This window comes from Rhopalosiphum padi, chromosome 4 (genome assembly GCF_020882245.1).
Source record: "Rhopalosiphum padi isolate XX-2018 chromosome 4, ASM2088224v1, whole genome shotgun sequence".
Taxonomy (NCBI): domain Eukaryota; kingdom Metazoa; phylum Arthropoda; class Insecta; order Hemiptera; family Aphididae; genus Rhopalosiphum; species Rhopalosiphum padi.
The window spans coordinates 23,655,675-23,683,364 of NC_083600.1; the positions used below are offsets into that span (position 1 = coordinate 23,655,675).

Genomic DNA, 27,690 nt, shown 5'->3' on the forward strand with positions numbered 1-27,690 from the left:
TAAATATATTTAACAAAATTGAATATAGATTTTATTTGAAAGCAAAACTATAAATGTTATAATAATCTATTAATCTATCACAATTAACATTAACAAAACTTAAAAATACTATGTTGTAAACAAAGATCAAATATATATTATATGTATACCAAATACACTGATTTCTTGACATCAAATATCCATAAAAATTCTTTAAGCTTAATTGTTATTTGATTCTTGTAATCCTAATGTCAATTTGGGCTTATTTTAAGAATTTACCGACATTAACAAAAGATCTATTCTTTTTTTAATGTAAAATAATGTTTGCCAAATTGAAAAATCATTTTCTAGAATCCATCTCTTCATTTTGGTTGATATCATGAACTGACTCAACTGAACGTGGGTGAACAACTAAAATTGAAAAATATTACAATTAATAAGTATAGGTAATTTATAATCTTTAATACTGAATTTAATAAAACTAAATAATTTTAAATTATTGATGTCTTAAAATTAAATTCCTAGGTACCTTCTAAACATTTTAGTCATCTGTACTAGTTGTGTATAAATGTAATAATATTACAAAATGTTGAAGACACATGTTGGTCTCCCACCTAAGGTTTAATAATAATTTTATTAATGTATTTTAATATTTAAAATCTAAGATAATAATACTGAAGCTACAGAAAATGTATGTATTATTAATATTATATCCAGATTTATTATTTTGACTTTGCAAGAAAAATATTGATACATCAATAAAAACAATTCTAATATAAGTTATTATTAAGTGTAAAGGTATCCTATTACCCATACTAACAAAGACTTTTTATCAGCCTATGTGAACAAAAATCAAAACCTAGTTGTCAATATATACTTACAGTGTGGACGAAGATCTGGTTTGGGTTCGTCTATTGGATTGTCTTGTTGGATCGATTGTCCGGCACCAGGTGGCATCATCATGGACACGGGCACGTGAATAGGAACCCTCTGGAATATGGGTGCATTCTGGCGCACAGATTCGGACGGCATAGCTTGGTGGTGCATCATCGGTCCGTCTCCGTTTGGCTTGTCGGATATAGCAACGGTGTACATGGCTCTTCCTTCGGCCATCGCTGGATGATATAGAACTTTGTTGGGCATAGCTCTGTCTTCTGCTTCTTGTTTATGGTGTTCGTGGTGGCTATCGGGCGATGGTCTCAGTTCGGGTAACAACTGTTGAAAGATGGGGATGATGTGCTCTTCGATCTGCTGTTGCTCTTGCAGTTGAAGCTGATTGTCAATGTCGGCGTTGATTCGGGCAATCATGGCCAATGGAATTGGACCTTGATGATGGTGAGGATGTGGCATATGGTGTTGTTGTGGTGGCGGTGGTGGCGGTGGTGGTCCCATCATACTTGGTAAATGAGTCATCGGATTATTGCCCATTGGCATCGGCATCATTATAGATGGCTGTTGTTGCATTTGTTCCACCGGGCTTGGAGTTCGTCTGTATTTGAGATTTAATTGATTACCCGACTACTTATTTATTTTAGTTACCAACAAGCTTTTCGTATAAAAAAATTATTTTTTATTTGTTTTCTATTCACCTATAATATCACCCCTTTAATATTGCCTACTTCAAAATGATACTCATTCATTAAATATTCACATATATAGGCATATAGCTAAGGTTATACAATTATTTAGCTTAAAGTAGTCAAAGTACTACCTATCAAATAGTATAAGTATGTAGATAACGAACATTAAAATAAAATTTATTAGTTTCCAATTATCTGAACTTGTATAACAAATTTTTATACCTTTCATCATGTCCACTCTCGCAAACGATGCTCAATCGTTCACCCGTAACGTGTTCAAAACGAGGATCAGTAGTAATGTTTACTCCGAACGGCAGACGCAACGTTTTTGGTTGATGGTCCATGACTTCTTCGGCGCGTTTCTTCTCAATCACACAGTTCATGCGCGAACGTTGATTTTTCTCAAGTAAAGCCTTTATTGAAACAAATTCGTTTTAAAACAGCGTTCTTTGAGCGTAATCCTACCAACTAGTCTAATTTAAACTAGCTATTGTTTCAAAATGTTAAAAATATAGTTCATTTTTACCTAATTGTATCATTTATGTAGTAAAATAATACCTATACTCTATGAAAATCTAGAGTAAAAATTATTAAAACTTGATATTATCGAAATTTATATTTATAATGAACACGATCCAATTTAATCTATAATAGACAAATTGATCTAAGCGTTTGCAGAATTGAAAATGTATGAAAATATGTTATAGAACAGTGGTTTTTTAACCTTTTTTGTAATGCGACCCCCTTAAAAAAAAACTGTTGTTTTATTCGCCAAAATTTGATTTATATTTTATACATTTACTACCCAAATGACACCTAGGTAAGAACTGCAGATTATTATAAATATTTGCGACTGAAATTTTTCAAATATACCTACGTATACCATACGAGTTATGAACAATTTAATAATCTATATCTACTATCGATAAGATTATGCTCCTCGGTATGTTATTGTTATTGTATACATATAGAACAAAATAAAAACTTTATTTTATTATTAAATAATATGGAAAAATTATTTTGTTTATTATTTTTGGCGACCCCCAAACTTATCGTTCGTGACCTCCAGAGTCCAGGTTGAAAACCACTGTTATAGTATTTAGATAGGTACTTACCTACTTATAATTATGTTAAATGATTCGTCAAACTATTGAATCTAGTTAACATATGTAGATTATTAATTACTATAATATTATAAAAATCAAGCCACAATTTAAACGTATAATTTGTATTAATTATCTAGCAAAAAAACTACTCAAATAGTTCAATAAACATTATTTTATATTTTTTGTTACCTATAGTTATCACATTTTATTTTCAAATTGTCTTCGCTCAGAATTTATTGTTTTTTTTTTTTATATAGGTGCCTATTAACCACAATTATTTATCGAATTCCACTAAGTCATGCAACAGAAGCCATAGCTCTCTGGTTTTTATTATTTATTTTTAAAATAATGGCAGTTAGTTACAGCCTTTCACCTAGCACTTCAAGCCTTCAAGGACTATAAGAAATTATTTTCAGTCAAAATATTTTCACTATTACGAAAATAATATTCTATTAACATTATAAATGGTACCTACCTATTTTTCTATGGACATATCGGTCAATATGTATTAAGAAAAATATTTTATTTGTTTTTTAGGGAATTTCTGAATTTAAAAGGCTTAATCCACCCCTCAATTTCACATTTCAACTTTTCGTAATTTCGCCAATGTACTTATACTAAGGTGGTAGACTAGTGAGTAGATACTGTAGTGTCTCTAAACAAACAGACACTCACCCCAACGATTTCGTCGAAATCTAATTCCATTGGGAACTTGATTTGAACTGGTGCAGCTGGTTGTTGATCGTTATTACCGGTTGTCGTACTTTCGGCGTTTCTGGTTGACTGTTGGTGCACGGGAAGTTCCTCTTGCTTTGAATCAGATGTCTCGTCTGATTGCAAAGGGTCGACTAGTGCTTGATACTGTGGACGGTCTACAGCCTCTTCACTCTTTAAGCATAAATATTGTATTAAGTTTATTTTTCATTCTTTAAATGTTAGCTTTAGTTATGTGGATCTTTGTAAAGCTATATAGTATGAGTATTCGTTGTATACAAGTATAAACTGCAATGTGAATCAATATTTAAAATTAATATTATTATTGCTATTACTTTATAATACAATAATACCATAAGTCATTATATTTGTTCTTATTGTTGCAATTCAGCAGATCGCACTTTGTAAGGAAAACTATTTTTTATTATTTCAATCTAATTATTTAAGGATACGGTTATGATAAAATATACACTTACGTGTAGTTTTTAATGAGTAACAGTGACGGATTAACCACTAGGCTCGTGAGGCTCGAGCCTAGGACGGTAACTTGTAGGGGTGGCAAATTTGTTATGTTATTTTATTTTTGTTCTCAAAACAATGAACAAAAAAAAAAAAAAATTAAACCATTACTATTTTTCACTCCCGGGGCGACTATACCTGTTTAAACCATACCTACCATCACTCTTTGATGTTAGCCCATTTAAACTACGATCCTTGGATAGTATTAAAAAAAAGGGGACTGTAAACACTGAGCATGCCTCAAAGCGCAATGAAGGTTAATCCGTCACTGATGAGTACCCTATAGGTATTAAAAAAATAAAAATTATCTATTTATATAAATGTAAAATACTGAAATGAGTTATTACTAACAGTTAATCTCAAAAACTATTGGAGCGATTTCAATAAAAGTTCGGTATATAAAATGAATTCCTCTAAAATTAGAGGGTGTTTCAAGCTCCTTTAATCTTTATAGAGTACCTCAGACGTGAAATTCATTTTTTATCACGAAAATCTAATAAATATTTTGTTTATATTTATAGTTGCCATAGAACACAAAAAACAATTTAATAATACATATACTAATTACTAGTCGACCCACCATATTATGTTAATGTAAGGTTTTTTTTTATTAAAAGAATATAATATTAAATTTATTGTTTGTTATATTCAAATATACACAAAATGCAATATCCTTATATATTCTAAAACTACTCGAATGATTTGATGAAAATTTTAGAGATCGTTTTTAGAAATATCAGGAAAGTTTAAAGAGTTGTTTGAAAATATACCAAGTGTGTTATATACAATCTACCATAAGTGGATTATCCATCTCCGCTGAATTTGTTTATAAGTTTATGAAGTTTTTCCCGTGAACCGAGTCACCCACAATAAAATCGAGGTAACACCGATTAAGCACTGAATTTTATGTTTTCTAATTTTTCTCGGGAAAAATCAAATTATACCTAAAACTATTTATTACATAAAATGAATAAAAGAATAAAAATACCTAGGTATATTAAATTTGTACACAATTTTTTCGAATGTTTGAAACTTTGAAAGAATAATAGTTAGAATAATATTAACTTCAAAATATTTTGTTCACATTCCCATTAAATTGTAACTTGTAAGATATATATTCTACTTATATTATAGATAGAATGTATTTAATTATGTAGTATTATTACTATTATTATTATGTATTATTATTATTATTTAGTTGCGTCGATGGTAAATTTATATGTACTTAATGTATTCATATAAATATATAATACATTAATACAACTATAATAAGTATTGTTATAGACTATAGTCGAAATATAATCGCATAATAATATAATATAAAAATTAAATACCCAGTTGGTCATCGAATTGAACAATATGTAATATAGATTATAGATACGTATTGCCTGTCTATATGGCGGTGTTTCAATGTTTCATAATCAACTCGTTTCCTGGGCTTAATGGTCGGTTACACTGAATAATCTCCATAGGTACGACACGCGAGTACCTATAGATTGTACGCGCTTGACCCATGTCCCATATACCTATTGGCCGCGCGTATTGCGAACAACGCGTGTGTATGGACCCTTGACCAATTCGTTTTAGTGAATTTTCAAACGCGGAAATACTTTTAGTTGATTATTTGTTTGTATAATATATTGACTATTTTTTTCTTTACTATTGTTATTATTATTATTTACAAACAAATTGCATCGCATAACAAAGAATTATCTGACCGTTTTAAATTGTATCATAGATATTTCTATTGCAAGATATATATAATTGATACACAGAAAAAACAAATAATAAATAAGACTAGGAAAACCGTTTCACTGTTGTTAGTGCGTGGATTATATTATGTAGTGAAAGCCGAACAATTCTATAATCTGGAAAACTGTCATCGTCAAATCAGCAAAAAAAAAACTTAAGGTATATAGGTAGATACACAAAGAAAGTGATATTACATCCACTTTAGTATTCTCACTTCTCATACATCAGATTATTATACATTTTTATAAAAATATTGTTTACGACCTATCTATAATAGGCTATTTTATAGGTAGTTGCATGCAGGTTTTCATTATAATTTTAAGAGATTTTACACAGAGAAATAAAATAAAAACTAGAATAACTATTCTGTATAAAATATTATTATAATACTTATAAATTATGCATTATTGTAACGCTGTTGGAGTTTTATACATTTTTTGTGCTTAATAAATTTAAATGATTTGTATAAATTAATAACTTATTTTTACTGTATATATATGTATAAAGGGTATTGACGCATTAAAAAAAATTAAAAATAGGTGGTATCTACACTTAACTGAAATATTCAAACGTTCATTAAGACAAATATAATATACTATTCTTATAACCTATATAATAAACAATATAAATTGTAATGATAATAAAAAGCAATGAATAATAATAGCACAAATAATTTTGATTTAGAAATAGACATAATTCTACGCCATAACTATTTAAAATCCAGTCCATATTTTTTGTAAATTTTGCTACCATACACTTGACCATTTTTATTTTAATGTATCTAGACAAAGATCTTTTAAGGGTTGAAACTAGTAAGCATAAACTTTCTTTTGTTTATTTGTAATTTGCTCCTGCACACAGAAATAAAGATTGCTTGTATAGTTGTATCTATAATTAATCGACAGTAAATTCAATTAGTGTATATGATTTTAAAGAATTCACTATTAATACTTAGTACTTACAAATGTTAAACAAACAGTGCCGTAAATTCATATTTTAATTTTTATACAGTCATGGATTGACAGAATTTTATTTAAGCTTGTTATAATAAATTTAATTTTTCAAAGTATATAATTAAATTTAACATTACTTAGCTACAATGTCTTAAACAAAAAAATTACTCTTAATGAATTATATATAATAATAATATAAAGATCGAAATATTCAGAGAAAGACATTTTCGGCGATTATAGACTATAATAATACTATATAGCACATTACAGCAGTGAAACTTGGACAATAGAAAAGTCTAAAGAAAAAAAATTACTGACATTCAAAGCGTGGTATTACAAAAGAAATGTTAAAATAAGTTGGGTAGATTGTATAACAAATGAAGAAGTTTATAAAGTGGAAGAAAGAAAGAAGATGCTTCTTAAAAGATCTGAAGAATAGAAGAGCTAAACTAATTGGATATACGCTATGACATAACAATTTACTATAGGAAGAATGATACAGGGATCCATAGAAGGGGAGAATAGTAGAGAAAGAACACCACTAGAATATAGACAAGTAGTTAAGGATTAGGGTGTGAAACATAATAAGAATTAAAAATAAAAGCCGAAAATCGTGATTGAAAAATGGAAAAATGTTGCCAATTTGCTTGGGCTGCTAACCGGAGAGCGCGAATATATATAGGATATGTGGTATTATTTTATCTCAGGATCTCGTAAGTATATTTATTTTGTATCTACCTGTCTGAGGAGTGCTTCGGCGTGCATTAACTGTGAGCAAGATGCGTTTGCTTGTAGCCAAGCAGCAGCCAACATGAATGATCCAAGTATGAACGAGCACGCGATCACAGTGAATGCCGCTATTCTCGCTATTTGGACGGCAGTCGGTCTAGTTTTGAGTTTGTAAGCCTATAAAATATACATTAAAACGTCGTTATAATTTATAATACACAATAACAATAATAATATAAACAATTATATATGATATATAATGTATATGAATATAAATATGTAATAATAGTATAGGTACTACAACTGATATCTATAAGTATAATTTATAAATATTTTTATATTAAACTATATCTAATTAATATAAGTCCAATAAATAACCATATAAATTCAGCGTAATATTACCGAAAGCATTCTATACAAAGAGGCACTAAGTCGTCTAAGTCACTTTAACTAAATTTAACAAGAGAACGGTCGTGTTACTATACTGAATTTTTGATCAATGTACAGATGCAGGGATTGTGTTTTTTAGAAGTACCGAATACTTAGGACAATGTCATACTCATACAATAGGTATGCTCGTATGGGAATACAATTTCGAACGCCTACGATACAATTTTATGTTCGTTAATTCACCACAAGTGTTTTTTTGATAAAAATAACGACTCGCAACATATTATTGTTTTATATCTCTGAACACTGACGACGAAAACTATTTAAGATACAGGTTTTAGCTTATAGATATTTTGATTGTTTGCAACTCATTAAGTTATTTCCAAGCTCTAAGTCACTTTAAAAACACAATAGGTAGTTTGAAGTAATGGTACCTACGCATATACGCGCGATACACTTTTAATGATAACATCCATCAATTAATATGGTATAATGACCTTTAAACCACACGTTTGTTGCGAACAAAGTATGTGGAGGCGTAATATGTATATTATTCTTATTGTTGTTATTTTCTAGGTTTTAGAACGCGCCATCAAACAAAAATAAATAAATAATAAAATAAATGTAAACAACTCGATAGAATTTTATCATCATTGTTATTATTATTGTTATAATAGGATCCCTGAACAATCCAATAGGAGGATGCACGCCACACGGATTTACATGATTCTATTTTTGTGATGTTGAAATTGCTGGTAGATTAACGTGCTAGATATATATTTATTGTGTTATTATACATGTACTGTTACTATACTACTATTCAATACACCATAATAAACGACGGGTTTACCTACACGACTACACAACTCATAACGGCTGAATGTCTGATCACGATTTTCAAATATTATGTACAAAAACATCTGTGCTTAGTGTAGGTAGGTATACATTATAAAATATATTTCCTCCGATTCCTCCGAGTCACCACTGGCTTATAATATAAATAATATGCGTGTAATTCGTGACGATGATTAATCACGAGTTTTCATGACTCGTAACTCGTGGTTCGATTAAGCTCTCCTCACGGTTGTATATGAATGTTAAAAAATATTTTGAATTTATTCCGTGAAGTATACACGCGTAGATTGTATAGACAAACAGATGCGTGCCTATAAATTATATTATATTATATACACAATATATAAAATTGTTTGAGTATTCTTATAATATGTTTTGAGACACACATAATATAAGACTTTCACACGATTTTGGAATATATTTTAATCTTTATCAATTTATGCGTTTGTATTATATTATTATACATTTATACAACAATTTTTATTTTCCGACACGGTAATATAATAAGTTAAACTACGCACTGCTCGTTGTTTTAATATGATGTATAGATATGTAACATCACGTTCATATAACTGGACCGTCGCCACGCTGACCACAATTAAATGTTATTATGTTTTTTTAATTTTTTTTTTATCATTGTTATAACAGTTGTCGTTGAGTTGCGTGCGTAGCTATAGGTACCTAAGGAGATATATATATTATATATATATTGGCAATTCTTGTTCCCGGGTATTCCGAACAAAATGCATTTATTTGTTCCGCGGTGGCAATAAGAAACCTTAACCGAACCACAATATACCTATTACCAACTGACAACTATACCTATAGGTATATATAAATACATGGCAATTGAAAATGTATTACAGGCGTTGTTTCCACGGCGAAGAAAAGTCGTAATTGCGGTTTTCCTACGAGTGCAACGTGGGGCATGATGCCTGCTTATACCTAACTATTACTTTCTCGATTACCGTTGTACCGTCACGGACGTCCAATAATATAATCTATAATAAATAATGAAAACTATATAGAAGGAAATAAAATAATATATATATATATATTTATATCGTCACTTCTAATAATAATAAGTGCAGTTCGCTGCCACCACCGACCGACAATTATCGCTAATGGCTGCGTACTTACTGCAGAGTGCAGACTATTATGTGTCTATATTTTATATACGCATGACATTCTACAGCGCGATACCGCTGTTATTAACGGGATAAAATCAAAATAAAAAATCAAACCATAATAGGTAGGTATATACTGAAAAAGTGAAAAACGTGTTCTTATCTACAAGAACTCATCTCGCGTTTTGCGCACTTGCGGACCGGCTCGGTATATATATATATACCGAGCTATATATATATATATAGTGGCCAAATTGAATTTGAAAATCATAACTACAGATACGTCTACAGAGCATATTCGGTTATTGTAAACGATTCTTGTTCAAAATATATCTTTGACTGATACGTAGGTATAAGCCATATATAATATATATCTATTACGTATTAAATATATTAATATATTTTGAAAATAAAAATCTTGTCACAATAACACCTGCAATATCGCGAGTATTCAATTTTCTAACGAAACGTGAAACTTTTCGAGCATCACTTCTACCAGGAAAATTGTTCTCGAGAATAGATAATAAAATACGTTATTGTCATGTACTTTCGCTAAGAATCTTTCTCCTCGGTTTAGGTATATCTATGCACAACGCAACGATATAAGCAGTATACCTAAGTAATCTTTATACTGCTGTATAGCCTATATATGCTATGTATGAGTTGCAGGTCACAACAAAAAACAGGACATACCTACATTAGAATATTCTAAAACTCCATATATTGTACATTGGTTATTACGGGTTCGGTCTTCGGTAGAAAGATATAAAAATATTTACCATATTATAATAAGCGCTAATAGAACACGATACTGTACAACTATATTTTACAAGAAAAGTATTTTCGATTTAAAATAATCAAATATACGTATAGGAAATGTGAATCTAAGTTAGCTGGATGAATTCCAACAAATCAAAAGTTTTTAATTAAAATGAAATGTATACATATTGATACTTTGATCTCAGTTACTACACGTATTGCAGATAGAGCCGTATGGGATTAATCCACGTTTATCTACACGAATATTGTGTATTGTCATTTTTATTAAATTATTTTGTATTGTCCACGCTATAACTATAGTTATGATTCAATGATTGTATATTATAATATATAAATTTCCTGTCAAAAACACAACTGCTGCTGTGTGTTACATACATAATATATGTACGCCATTTTAAAATGTATATTCGCAAACAGGACATCCGGTGCACTTGAAAATGACTTGTGAAAAAATCCAGGTGATGGGTGTATGTATATTGTATACGTATAATGTATATACATATAATACAAATATAAATCTTTTCTTTTTTTTTCGAAATTCGATCTGTATGCAAACTGAGCATATATATGTATATATGCATATTATGACTTATATTTTATTATTGAGGAAAGTGCGTTGAAATCGAACGAATTCATTATGTTTTCCGTGTCAATAATTTACATAAATCGATCACATAACGGTGTAGGTAATGAATAGCCAGCGTGTCTGTGGGTGTTAAAGTTAATGAGACATGTCCATTGAATTCCAATAGAAAAATAAGAAGAAAAAAACGAATGGCTTAACGAGGAAGCTACTTTCTATCATGAGATTTTTTTAATTATTCTTTTGTCTATACAATTGTACACACAATTATACAAGTTATGTACAAATGCAGTCCATTGTGATTTACTATGGATTATAACTATACGTGTTAAAGCGTTATAAATAGGTGGATATATGATGCAGAAACATTATGTTGACAATAATATATTAAATCAAAATACTATAAAAATTATATCGTATAAAAAGAGAACTAGCTTTCTTAACGTGATGGAATATTAAAAACCTTGCCATGACCTATGACAGTATGACCTATCGCCAGTCATCACCTGTATATAATATGCGGCTATCATATATTATTGTGTAGTATATAATACACCAAAGCTTTGCGTCAAATGATATTCGTAATAATGTGACATTCGCCATGCACAGTGTTAAACAGAGATTAGAAAATGAAAATGTTTATATTTTGTATATATCCGCCAAACTAATTACATTAATAATATACTTCAGTTTGTATGCTGTTAATTACATTTTCCCTTTTACCACATTATTATAAAAATTAAACAATAATAAAGCAGAAAATTAATGCAGATAGGTACTTAATTATAATAGAAAAATTCAATTTAATTGTTGTTGTCATATAATTCAACAGATAAAACATGAAAATAATTTACGTTGTACATATATTTAGAATAAATACGTGGATTTCAAGAAAAACGACTCGGTGAAATAATTAAAAATATACCTATAGACTAAATAGAAAAACTAACTTGGAAAATTCAAATTTGTAAAATACTTAACTAACAATTTTATATTATATATGAATATGATAAGCTACGAAGACTTACAGTAGTACCTAAGTACTTGTGTTGGCTACAGTATAGACTACCGCTTCCTAAACTAAGATAAAAAAATTTAAAATTCTTCTTTAAAAAATCGAGGAATAAATATTTAAACCTATAACATCTAAGACATCTTCCTAGAATACCAACCAGACAACTATAATAAGAAGGTAGATCTTTGTTTATTTCTATTTATTGTAAATTTATAATTTTGTAAAAACATTTAGTATAATATGTTGAAACTGATAATTAATTAAATAATTATTAAAAAAAATTTACGATTTCAGCTAAAGTACCTACAATATCTATCTAACTCCTAAGATATATTAATTATTATTTGTTAATTATTAATTAATTAATTCATTAATTATTAATTAATGATATCTTATACCTACCGTCTGATAAAAAAATTAAAAGTAGGCATACATTATCTAGCTAACTTGCACCTCTACCAAAATACTGTAAAAACTTATACTTTAATCTTATATTATTATTCAAAAATAACAATGAAAAATAATTTTGACGAAATATATTTATACTTGGTTCATTTAAGTATTGTAAAACTAGATATAGGATTACAAATTCCTTTAACCAATCTTAATTATTAATTAGTTTTTGGTCTTATTATATTTTTTAATAATAGTAAAATGTTAATTTACCTCTCACTATTTAGTGCAAGAAAACAACGGACGTATAAGAGGAATTATTTATCAGTTTATAAAGAGTTTAATTATAATAAAAAGTAGGTAAGTAATAATAAATTATATGTATATATATATATACAAACACGCCAAGATGAATAAATTATCGATTTCCTATTTTCTGGTAAAACAATTGAACGGTAGTTTATAGTTCGATAGAATTGGGACAGTAAATTCGCCTATATCTATCGGAAAAAAAAATTATAATATTTAAATCGCCAAATCCAAATCCTTAACAACAAAGTAAAGAAAAAAACCGTTTTTATCAAACCTTATTATATTATTATATATTATACATTCTAACGATAAAATATAATTATGATTCGCATATACATATACATTATACATATATATATATATATTGCGAACACATCTCCTATCTTTGTGTATAAAAAGTATTTTTCTATATAGGTGCTGGTCGTGTAGTGGTTAGTTGTTTAATAAATGACCGGTATGACCGAACGTGTCGTGTTGAGAAAAAAAAAATTTAAATGGTAAGTGTAAGTATATAATATTATACTCGACCAAAGGTCAAACGTTAGCTTCTTGGCACGTCGGTATAACAACAACAATATATATCAATAAATAGCTACGGTCGGAGAAAGTATCGAAAGATATAAAGCAATTATTTTTCAAAACAAAATAATATACTTTTATTATTGCCTATATCAAACCAATTATAACACTGACGCGTATAAAAATAATGTCTTATGTTTCGGTTTTTGCACTCGATTTGTCCGTTTCAAAACATTTTTGTGTTTGATCGATGACGAATAGTTTTAAATATTATGGTTGAATACAACCACACTACTGCGGCAGATCCCGGAAATCGATTTTAATAGCGTATACAATCGTATGATATATAAGTACGTAATATTATGATAGGCGCGACTTGTGTATAATATGGACAGATACGTAAATATATATCTATTATTATTATTATAATATTATGAATAGAAATATAAAAACGTTTTGAGTGTAATCGGTTAAAAAAACAATATGTATAATGCATTATTATATTTATATAGTATTATATTATTATTATCGACGGTAATAAAGAATTTCGTTTCACAATTTATTGGTTTTTCGGTACTTGTAATAACTCTTAGGTAGTTGGGTTGTATTTTCTTTTACATAAGACACATTTACGGAAAAGCGATTACGATATCATAATAAAAAATTAAAAGTATCTAAAGAATATTGTGTTTTGTTTTCTAAAAATAACATTCAATTTTCTTCGAGTACTTAGATCGGCTTGATCATGTAGATTCAATATAGGTAATATATACTTAGGTTACTGGTTTATCGCGAAGTAAGCTCCCTGTTGCAGTTCATATTATCATATTAAGATATTATAATAAATTGTTAGTCATTCCACAACAATAGTATACCTAATACTATTAAAGTTTACACATTGCACATAACTGTGTTTATATTTATGTACGTACATCTTTGTAGGCTAAACAATACAAAATAATTAGCTATAATATTTATTATGTTGTACATTAATTATTATTTAATTTAATATTTTAACGTCGTAACTGCAGCTGCAGTTGACATTATATGATCGACGTAGTTGACCGGAATTCACAGTTATGCGTGTTAGGTACCTGCAGCAGTATTGTACAGTTGAATGGCTAATTAGATAAGTTTCAACAAAAATTTACGAATTATTGACGCCAATGGAAAATAATGTACCTATTAACCTAGCTACGTTGTACGTAAGTACGTAACGTATAAACTGTTTATATCGATCATTATATATATGCGCAGAGACTGAGAGACGGAACAGCTAGGTACAATAATAATTAAAGTTCCCGTTTCTAACTAGTAATTCGAACCAAGTGCTGCACAATAGCGTAATATCGTTTCTTCGAAAGCGCGAGATGTTCGATATGGTTACAGGTTCCAATATTATTATTAGGTACGATTCACGACATCTGTAAGGTTATTAGTTTATTACCTATACTATTTTATAACGGTACGACGGCGGTCGGCTGCAGTATTGCGTTGCAGAACATTTGGCACAAATCAGAAAAAAAAACTATTATATGGGTCGGAGTTTTTTTCTTCATATTATTATATATGGTTAACTATTATATTTATTTCTGCTCGATTGAGAAAAAAAAATCATATTACATATTATTATTATATTATTACTATACCTATAAAATTATATAGGCAGTTTTCGCCACTTATTATTCAATAATCGTTTTATATCATTTTGTCACATTGTCCGCGTACGCCGATGGATATACGTATTATACATGTATATATGTGTGTGTTTATTATTATTATTCATTCGATAAGGAGAAAGCGTTTGGTTCAATGAACCTGGCGGGGGTTCGGGCCAGAATGAAAATATTGTGATGAAGCAATGCGTGTAAGTGATATGTTCCTATTTTTATATAGTTGTGTAATTTGATATTCGGTATACATAATAGTAGACACAGTAAAGTAGTTATGCAATGTCGACTACCTACCTATATAAAATATATTATTATTGACTTGAACGGGTGCACTTTTTTCCATAATTTACTGCATTTTAATTCTGGTCCGAATTTGGCGAATTAAACGCGCGATTGGAGCGCAACGTCAAAAAAAAAGATTTTATATAAGTATCTATATCTATTATGTATTTATGTATTATGTGCATTTAACCACGTTGTTGATTCCAGTAGGTAGGTACACATTTAACCAATAATATTGAGGAACTTGTAAACATATAATATAATTTAACGCGTTCATTATTTTAAAAAAAATTTGCCGGTTATTATTGTATATTAAAATAACTAAAGTATATATACGACACACTACATCATTATTCATATTATAATATAAAAATACCTAAATTGTATTGTGATTTTGTTTTTTTGTATTATGATATAATATAAAATAACATGTAAGTATATTTATTTGATTTCAGGCGTGTGTCATTATCTGATTATTATTATGTAATTTAATTTGATTAAAATTCGATAAAAATTCGTTATAAAAAAAGTATGAAATAAATATATTTAAACTGTTTGTTTATGTAGATTTATAATATACATTTAAACAGTACCTCTATGCATGGTTTTTTAATTATATTTAGGCGAAATTCGTGATATTCCGGGAATTAAAGAATCATGTTTAACATTTTATCAAAGAATTTTCAGTAAAGGTAAGCCATATTATGCCTTGTATCTAATATGTTATGAATTTACGATTAAAGAAGTAAGACGTAAAAAAAATTAATTATCAATTCAATGTTATCGTTTTGTTATAGTAATTTTAATATGAAAAATAATAAAATGTTCATTAGTGCAAATTTTTACTACTAACGACTAGTCATAAAATTCTACTTTTGTGTAGAAACTCTTTGAATTTAATAGGTACTATATTTATATTTGTATGTAATATTTTGTTTATATATAGTAAAAGATATTTAATGTCCTTATCCTTATATATAAATGTATATGTATATTGTATATACTAAACCATATAGTATATGATATAACAATACGAATATCTTACTCTAGTTAATTACAATTGAGTTACAATTTAAATTTGTAAAATAAGGATCAATACTTTAGGAAAAATGGATACTCGTCAGTCAAATTAATCAATGACACGGTTATCGAATTTCATTAGATTTTTTTAACAATTGTTGTTCATTAGAGAGCATATAATGTAACAAGTAACAACGACTATATACTATAAATTAAATTACATAATTGTCTACTATTTTTTTTTTGTGTGTGAAAATCTATAATTATTCGTAAGAAGAAAAATATTCTAATTTCATAAATTTATACACTTCGAAACCCACAAGTAGGTATCTGTTGGCTGTTGCGTAATAGTAATAATAATAAATTAAAATTTTGTAGGAAAAAAATATGAATAATATGATGTATTTGAATATTTTTTTAAATCGTGTAACATACTTTCTATATAATTTAACATACTTATTGTTTTTATACAAATACACCAGATGTTATAATGGAATGAATGTCAAATGTGATTTTCTCTCAATAACAAAATAAAAATAAAGTGAAAATTCAAATTCATTATGCAATAATAATCATTTTCAGAATTTTTTTTAATTTGCCGATCGCCAGGGAATGTCGGCAAGTTATAGGATACAAAAATAGTTGAATGGCATTATCGTCAGCTTATGGGTATATACATTAGCAAGAACATAGGAATAACAACTTAATTTTTAGTAATGAGCTCTTTTTCTTTTTCGTTAATCGGCGCAGACTGTAGTTAAACTATTATTTTTCAGAATATGTCATTCAAACGTCGTGTATTAATGAAAATGGAAAGTGTCCGACGTTGTTTATAGGTGAATGCGAAAATTCGTCATTAAAGGCATTTAACTCATGCAAAAAAACCGTCAAATTCATAAATCATTTAATGGGTCGTATCACGAGAGAAAGCGTACGTGTGAGTGTACAATGTACATATATATACATTTATCGTACCCTAAGTGAAACTGTGTTTACCACATATATGCAATTTGTGCACTTAAAAATCTACTGGAAAGTGCACAATATAATGAATTATAATGATCGTATAATATTCGTATTATAACAAAGAGTAAGCGCCATAATCACAAATATAATCAAAAACCAGATACATAACTGAAATCGACTAATTATACATATTATACGCCGTTGACACAAATTATATTCAGTTTGATATATAAAAGTAGTAACTAGTAAGTACTAACTAAATGTATAAATATGTTATACCTTATAGTCCTTATACGTTACGTTTGAAGAATTATAATATACAATTATACTCGTATACATTTACTATTATCATATATATATATATATATATATACAATATACAATATACATTTATGGTTAAATCTCAGTAAATCATCTGGAAATTTTTCAGACTGTTTACAAAATCTAGAAGATTCGTTGAATTTAATTTTGACTCGAAAGACCTTATCCGACAACCGGTTTATCAACAAACCATTAGACTTATTATGCAGCACACCACGACATTTACATATTTTACTTCAAGTTTTTGTCATTATATATATGTTTTTGCACTGTTGCAGGCACGGTGAAGAACGCAAATAAACATTCGGATCTTATGATAAAAAAAAATTTTTCGTGAAAACAGGTATACTGTATACCTACGGTGCGAATTACGCAACATAAAATTTTACGAACTCAGCAATCCAAGTGCAGTGCGTAAGATAGAATTGTACAATTTACTGCGCAGTGACTATATATACCTACGTATAATGGCTATTTAGTGTCCTCTTGCGTAAACCCAAAATCCAACAGCGATAAAGACAACGACATTTTGTTATCCCATCGCCTGCATATTGACTGGACATATATCATAGTATGTGTTATACATTCATATTATACCTAATATATAGTCGCATACGACAGCCTTGTTGGCAGCGCAGTTAACTGCAGTATGTCAAGCATGAAAAGATCTTTTTAAATGATTTTTTACGTATAGGACACTGTAAATCGTAATTCGCTGTAAAAATAGAAACGAAAACACTCACACGACCATTAACGTGCGCATTGTAAGAATTGGACTCAAGGTAAAGCGTTTATAATAATATATACATCATATGTACGTCTGTGCGCCCAACACAAGAGTCGAAGAGAAAGGATAAATTATACTACATATTGTTTACAGTCGTTATACCCAGTTGTCCTCGACACACCATCTTTTTACTTATTATTATTATTATGATTATATTACTTTGTATATATTCGTGTACGTACACACATTTATATAAGTACATGCAGCTGATGTATTATTGTAGTAATATACTAATTTATAATATCATATATATTATATTCCCTCCGGTGGCGGTAGCGCAGCAACGCACACCACCTCCGTACAAAAATCAAAATAATTAATAGGTACCTATATGCACAGAGATTTTTTTTTATTGTTTTCATTATTCGTCGTCCCGACGACAATCATAATATTATAATAAGAGCGTTGTTCTTTGACGCGCTAGGCGACGATGTGCTAACAATATATATAGTTAAGCACAAATCCAATGAGAAACGGTATACTATAAATAATTATAAATTATTATTATAATTTGTGAGGACTCGGTAGTCGTTTTTTTATCGAACCGACCCCGCGGGACTCCCCAAGAGACGATACCCTTTTTATAATTTGGTACAACGGAGAGGCTGCTGCTAAAGGCGGCTTATATAATATAGGTAGATATAGGTAGGTATACTCGCTTCTCAATTATGATTATATATTATATTAAAATAATATACACCACGTGTGTCAATCGACGTTATTGTACTGCGCTTGTTTTCTATACGCACAGATTATTACTACTATACGCTTAAATAGTTTTTCTTTCTCGTTTCATATACACAATATATTATAGTAAAAGCGATTAATTTTTACCGACTATTGTTTGTCCCACAGACAACAGGTTTCACGTGAAAAACCCAAACTAAAAACGTGAACGTAGAATGTAAAAATAAATAGTAATATACTGCTACTGCACATATAACTATACAATTAATATACATATATATATATTATGTACATGTAGGTATACTATGCGTCTATATCGTATAAGGTAAGACCATTGCTATTTATACTACTGTGGCATTTTTATTTGCAGAACGCTGAGGTATTTTAAATAATATACCAAAAAAAAAAAAAAAAAAATGTGTCTTTTTTATGATTTGTTTTTTGCGATTCGATGTCTTTAAAAAAATTCCATACTCGGCGACACTCAACCATTGAAATCACCCGCGTGGCTTTTAAATTAAACATCGCATATATATACTAGTGTTGCTAAAAATATCATATCATATAGGTGTAAAACTACAATAGCTATCCTGATTAGGTCAGCAAGTTAGTTTTAATAGTATCCGCAATCCACCGAATAGGAAAGATCGAAATTCGAAGTAACAAAATTGAAAATACGTTTCCGGTCGTTGTGGTGTTTCGACTTTCTCGCAAACCGCGAAGTGGAGTGTGACGCGGTTGCCACCGCACGACGGGCGCCTGCAACGAACGATTTTGCTCAAACGCCTCAAACTACACCATAAGTCGAACTGTAGCTATTATTATTAATTTAAAGTAACTCGTATACTGACAATTATAGACTATAATGGTCACGATATATTAGGTAATAGGTATACGGATCCACCTAGGTCATTTTTTAAATAAAAACCTTATATATTATATACTATAATATAATATACAAATATACAATGTTCTATTATCGACTACTACTCACCGGTGGCGGTTCGGAGACGTACACCTCGTGCGTGGGATATTCCGTTTTCATGCTGATGCTGTCTTCCGACGGTGTACCGGCTGCTGCTACCGCGGCTTCCTGTTGCTTGTCCATGTCGGTCGTGTCTTCTACGTCGACTTACTATACTGTCGTGGTTCCCGCGTTTGTAATATATGACGACGATATCGACTTATCAAATATAGCGCCGAGCGAGGACGACTATACGACACGGACCTGACAATATATATGATGCCGTGATGCAGTTATAATATATTGGTTATATGTGCACGTATGACGTGTGATGGCGATGACGTCCGCGTGCGATTCCCACCGACGACGGCCGACCGCTTGTACTGACTTGATCGGATGTCGGCGCCTGTATAGAGTTTTTTTTTTAATATTGATATATCAATAACGATGTATGTAGTATAATATTTTTGCGGTGGATGCCAGCTAAATATATTGCCTAATGCGTTCGACGACCGACTCTGACTGACTGATCGAACGGACGCGACGAGAGACGATCGGCAGCGGACAGTGGTTAGACGCGTATAGGTAATAAAAAGTATTCTTCTCGAGCACTGCTGACTCGGTCGAGCGGGCGGACGGACGCGGATTTCCACCACCGGCGAGTGTTTAGGAAGGGCATGGCGTGAGATCCGAGCTCGCGACCTCCCACGCACTCTTACAATAATAATAATATGTATTACAGTATATTTTACTAAATAATAATATTCGTGTAAAAGACGTACACAAATTGTATATAGTCGTATTATATTGCGATTGCGACAGAATTACGCGTGCGCATTGTTTTTCATCAGTTCTCTCGCGAAAAAAACGCAACGCGCTGCAGCAGTCGTCTGGAAAGTGCAATGATACATAATGTCGCCGATGTGTACTATAATAATATACAAACCTGCTACGTCTTATATTTATTTCCTACAACAAAAAACGTATACCACTTTATTACTGTACTATCCATAGTACCTAATATAAGTGTTATATAATTAAAGTAAAACACCCTCTTCGCACCCTCAAAACGAAAAAAAGTTACATTTTTTTTAATTTGAAAACGTTCTTTATTTTAAAAATTTTACAAATTCGTGTTATGTTAAAATTATGGCTAAACCTTTGTTTTATTATAAAAAACTGTTTATTGATATTAAATTATCTACTTCTATAAAAGTTAATAGTTACCTTGTATTTTTAACTATAATAATATAATACACATTGTTTGGAGACCTCGACGAAAGTGAATGTATGTTCACTTCTGTATATAATATATATATATTCTATGATGGAGGCGTACCAACTACAGAGTGCTTCGATCAACCTTATATATGCCATATCTCCACATCTCATACATAGCTATAAATATTTGTTTTAAACAATGTAAATATTATTTTATATATGTATACTTGTATTCATAATTCATAATTATTATTATAGAATGAAAGATTAAAATGTACTTATATACCTAAAGTTTTCAAATTAAATTACGAAAAATCAACTTATATATACATATAGTTGTATAATTGTACAGACTTATATAATCATACTATATAAATAAATAAAGTTGATAAATATATAATATACATATTACATATATGATATATTTGGCATAGTTTAATTGATCATATCATGTATAATTGTGTTAATAATAACTCCCTGTTCCCTATAACACGCTCGCTTTTTAGAACAGCTTCATTAAAATACTTTATATATTGAAAATGTGTTTTCATTTTATATGTTTTTATACTTATTAATACTGTGATTGATGATGATTCAATAAATAATAATAATATAGTTGAACATAGTATTAAAATGATTAAACTAATATAACCAAATACTATATAGGTAGCAGGAGGTACCTATACGGCTAGGCAATAAATAATGTAATATCAGTAGTATGATATTAAATATTAATTGAGTCTAACCGTATACTTAATATAACATACTTATGTATCATTATTAATCTAGGTTCTATAGGTACCTAGTCTACTTTAATAAGAAAATTATATGGCTATATAAGTATACATTGTGCATAATAATACATTGTATAATAGATATTGCAATTGTTTTAATGAAGTAAAGTTGTGTAATTACAGTTCGGTAGGTATTCAATGCATTTTTTAAAAATATTTAGTTGTAATAAGAATAAACAATTATTCCAAACAATATTTCCAGTAGAGGTACATTTTCTATTTCTACATTAAAGAATTTAAACATAAAATAATAAAATAAATAATATAATAAATAATTATAATTTTTTCATTATAATGGATTTGTTATTTTAATAAATCATGTGGTAATAACTAATGAAATATGAAACTGTTTTAATTTTTTTTTTTTTTTTGTGTTTTCCGGCCTTTAAGACCATCCCGTAAAACCAATTTCCCTTCGTCTTATTCTATCTTCAGCTACTTCTCTCCAGTTTGCTCTTAGGCCTATTGCTTTAACTTTTCTCTTCATACAGTCTTCCCATCTGAAGCATGGTCCCCAACCCAAACCCCATATTTAAAAAAAAATTGTATATTATTAAAAACAGAATTACAAAAAAAGCATATTATACAATCGACTATCATAGACACATATACAAGTGTGTAATTAACTAGTTAGCGGTAGCAAAATACACGAATTGCGTCCCGAAATAAAAAAATTGATAAGTGGGTAAGTACATGAATTGCGTCCGGATTTATCGAAACAGTAAATGACTACATCAATTGCGTCCGGTTTTAATCATTTTTAAATGAAGTTGATTTAATATTTGTGAATGGAACTTTAAAAATTGCCCAAAATTGTTAACACAATTTTTTATAATCCATGGCTTGTGAAATAATAATTAAAGGTATACCACTGGTAGTTTGTTTTTACTTCCTATAGTAAAAATATAGAAACTTATACTACAGCATTTACACATCTCAAATCTAAATTTTTAAAAAATAATATCATTTTTTCACTTAAAATAATATTGCCGATTTTGAAAAAGCAATTCACTCATCATTATTAATTTTGTGGCCATCAGTTCTAATGAAAGGATGCAGGTTTCATTTAGGTCAAAGTTGGTGGAAGAAAATTTAAACGGTTGGTGGTTTGAGTCAAGAATACAAAAAACGATTAAGTTTTCCATTAAAATTTTTATCATTTTTTTTAATTTTTTAATTTTATACTTATAACTTTTTTATTATTTTATATTTTGATTATTATATTACACTCCTATAACTTAAACCTACATATTTTCATTGTACTTGCTTCTAATTGCATAACAACAAAAAAAATCAATATTTTTAACCTACCTGCCGATAATCATAATTTGCTATTGACTAATTCTGTGTAAAATGGAAAGAAAATAATGTTTTTACGTTTGGACGCAATTCGTGTAGTCGGTAAATAATATGACTGGGACGCAATTCATGTGCACTATGTGCAGTGGTACGAGTAGTATATTTATATGCTATATACCTAACCGTCCTAACCTAACCTAATATACCTATTACCTATTATATATACTATGAAGTATAAATAAACTATAATAATATAAAATATACTAATACACTAATTATGGTGTAATAGTCATATAGTATTATACTATTATGAATATATTATGACTTAACCTCCTTCCCCAAACAAGTCTCTGGAGCCACTCATGAGAAACTATGCAATTTAAATTTAAAATAAGAAATACCTATTCGTTGGTATACTTTTAGCTTACCTATATATATTAACATATTATGTATAAATTATATTATAGTATATTTATCATTTTTTTAAACTACAGTAGAACCTCGATAAGTCAAAAAAAAAAAACTATAGATAATTCAAACATTCTGAGTTCCGAATATACTTCCATATAATGACGGAAATTTTTATAACCATTTGCCTAATCTGCTTGTGCGTTTCGATAATTTAACTTAATCGCGTTTATTAATGTTTATTATTGTATTATTTGTATTTTTCATTCGATTATATTTTCACTACATTTGGTATTATCTGTTGCGATCAATAGGTGATACGTATACGGTGGTAGCGAATGTAAATATTATTAATTATTTTATCACATTTTTGATCATTTATTAATAACTTAAAAATAATAAAAATAATAGTACAGACTGTATCTGTATCGTATACTATAACTTTAATATACGTACATACATTTAAAAAATTATTTAAGTCGAAATTTTTACTTAAAATCTTGATAATTCTTTTAGTAAGTTGAAAAAATCGAATTTCCCTTGAATTTTGACTTATCAAGGTTCCACTGTATATTCGTGAAAAATAAAAACCATTAAGAAGGTATTAATAGTACCTTGTATAATCAGTTGTCGACTATAAAAAAATCATTCAGAAGTGTATCTAAAGTTCGATTAGTGGAAGTAAGGGTTAAAATTGTTTTTATTCAAATCACTACTCTTGATACGTTACCTTTAGACTCCAAGACACATAATTTTTTTCATTTTCTTTAATGCTTATATTATACTCGTACTATCTTATATTATTTTTGCTATAATATATAACTATAAATACATTAAAATAAAACCAAGGCCTAATGGCCAACACCCAAGTAAAATATGCATGTATTTTTATTAAATCATTATTGTACCTACCTACAAATTTTAATTTAAAAACTAAAAACAATTTTAAGTATAATATTATTTGGGTGTCAAAGTATACTTATCTGTTAAATATAAATTCGGAAAAAAATATTTTCGTCTTGATGAATTGCTTATAAAGTAACTAACACGTAAATGGTAATTAATTTAATATTCATTGATTTCTACAATCAGACATTAGTTATACATAGTATTTAGTTATACCACCTATACCATTGATATTCATAATCATATAATCAATATGGTAATATACGAATATTACGAACCCATAATCATAAACTAAGAAAGTAAACTACCTCAATTCATGTACGAACCTCTTTATATCATCAAATATGATATGATCCCACAGGTTCATATATATATTTTTTTTTTTTTTTGGTACCCATGTATACATTATAATTATTTTAGCGTGCATGAGAAATAATACCTTTCTATTTAATTTACAACTTAACTATAGTTTACAAATTACAAACCAATAACCATCATCAACAATTCAACATGTACCTATCTTCCTACAGAGTATTTAGTATTAACTACATAAACAACGTATTCGTATAGATACTCTGATACTATATATTATAATACATTATTAGTTATGACTAGAATTGTACCTACTTAAAACTTTTATTTTAATGATGTGTGTAGGACGTACTATCTAGTACCTATTCTATAGCCGCTATAGGTGTATCCAGTTACATACAAGCATAGATAGTACCTTTTTTGCGTGGAGTGGAGAGAGTGGGTTCAAAAACATTTAAAAATATTGTTTACTATAGGATAGCCTTCAAATACATAATTTGAGACAAAAGTGAATAAGAAACAAGAGTAGTTAGATTTTTGCATGCAAAATAATAATAAAAAAAAATTCAAAAGAATAATTTATTTTAAAACTATTGTATAATAAATCAAAACAAAATAATTAAAATAATACAATTTATGATCATAAGATTTTTAAGCAATTGTTGATTGGTAGTTAATTAATTTTTCTCCTTAATATCGAAAACCAACTTGTGACACAAATGTCACGAATTGAATAATAGTATAGTTTGATTTAATTATCATCTATTATTTAGATAACTAAAATTGTTTAGAAAATATAATATACTGACAACAAAATCATTTAGTGCGGAATCGTGTGAATGAAGTTACAATGCAGAATCGGGAATCACCGTAGTTGAAAAGAGTTGTTTCCATTGTTGCTTAATTTTACTCAGTCAGTCGTTTAAAGATAAAACCTTAAATTTTGGCAAAGCTGACATATTTGATACGGACATACAGTTCTTATATTGTACGTATAGTGTATATTTGTCGTTTATTTTAATCGGTAATACAAATGGTTAAAATATGTGTAAAGAATAATTTATGTTGTATTACTTGTATTTCTATTTTCTAGATGTAATTAGTCATTTTTTCTTATTCCAATTGGAATTTCCGCTTTTTTACACGAGGAAAATATTAAATTTTTACATTGAAATGTATTTTAAATAAGAAATAGTGCTCGCGTGGATAGTTATTTGTTTTTGTACATTTAAAATTAAAATTATATTTATCAGTGTAAAGTGTAATTAATATGTAATATACTAATATTGTAGATAATTGTTACTTCGTGTATCCAGATTCTAATCTACGATCATTGAAATACAAAAAATATTTTCGTTGGTGAAAATGTAAAACTGACGACTTGTTTATATTTTCTAGACATCCAGGCCATCCAGCTTATTCTTCATCACTTGCTTTTTTTTTTTTTTTTTTTTTATAGTTGCTCATTATTCTTAAGACTTTAACAATAATTATTGTGAATTTCAATAGTTCCATTTAGTGTATCATAAGCCATAGGTTTTTTAACCACATACGTATAACCGCATGAGTGCATGACGTAGGTATATTAAACCGTTTTAACCACCACCATAGTTAAATTAAAGCTATAATAATTAATAACGATTAAGGACTAAGATAGTAGGTAGTGAAATTGTGAAAGCACTGAAAGTCGAAAGCACAGATTATGACATTGGAGAGTTTAAGTTTAGTAAGTTTAATCTATTCTATTTTTTGGTTGTTGCAGCCTCATATCATCTCTTCTACCAGTGGCGTCGAGAGCCGAGTCCTATGTTTAGGTCAGGCCACGGCCTGACCACATTTTTAAAAGGGGGCCGGCGATCAGAGGGTAGCTGGACGTCTTTGCAATATTTTAATCAACATAATAAACTATACTTGGTTACTTGATGAAAATAAGAGATATACATTAATACTTATTTATTTAAGTACCTACCTGGTTCGTAGTTCAGAGACTTCGCTATCTCAGTTGACTGATAATAGCTACAGAAATGAAATATTAAAATAATAAATAAAATTAGTCATTAGGTACGTTGAACAAATGAGTATATATGACGGTGCATTGCGTATTCGTCATCATCGATGTTTAAATATGTATACAACAAATACAGAAGAATAATATGCATACCATGAAATATTAAGGTAATATTTAATTTAAAATACTTTGTTAAGCACACATTTTGGGAGATTCTGGATAAGGAGTTAAGTTAACTCCAGAGCTCGGCTTGGGGGGGGGTACGCAGGGGGACGGAGTAGACTCGTGGCCACTGGGGTAGCTTAGGGCCGTTGTATTTTCATTTGGCGTGAATACATTTTTAGAAGTGCGGCGCCACTGCCTTCTACAAAGTAATAAATATATGTACGCAGTACCTACGCGCTACGCACTATGCAAACATTGCAAACGGGATCGCGAATTCGCGACCGCCGATAAAAGTAAATTATCATGAGAATTGCGATAACACCGATGAGCGCGATAACTAGGAAACGGATTAATTTAAATAAATATTTTCATTTAGTTTTAACATCGGAATGTTTTCGACAATGTATACGTTTCATTTAATTTCGAATAATTGCAGATACTAATTTTATTTTAAATATTTTTGAGCATTTTACAAATAAATATACGTATTCTGAATTATTGTAGAATTTCCGTTTTTATTTCAGCATTTATTTCTGCTAATTTTTGATTTTAAGTATATACTATTTCAAAA

At 29.0% G+C, this 27,690-nt stretch overlaps 1 protein-coding gene across 1 annotated transcript; it reads right to left on the reverse strand.

The window, feature by feature from the left end:
* Positions 1-8: 8 nt before the first annotated feature.
* LOC132928803 (uncharacterized) lies at positions 9-20,601 on the reverse strand. The gene is made up of 6 exons (XM_060993696.1): positions 20,037-20,601; positions 7,342-7,509; positions 3,341-3,553; positions 1,782-1,972; positions 861-1,468; positions 9-390 (listed from the first exon to the last, which is right to left on the reverse strand). The coding sequence occupies exons 1-6, from the start codon at positions 20,148-20,150 to the stop codon at positions 320-322; spliced, it is 1,365 nt and encodes a 454-aa protein (XP_060849679.1). The 5' UTR covers positions 20,151-20,601; the 3' UTR covers positions 9-319.
* Between the last annotated feature and the right edge of the window lie 7,089 nt (positions 20,602-27,690).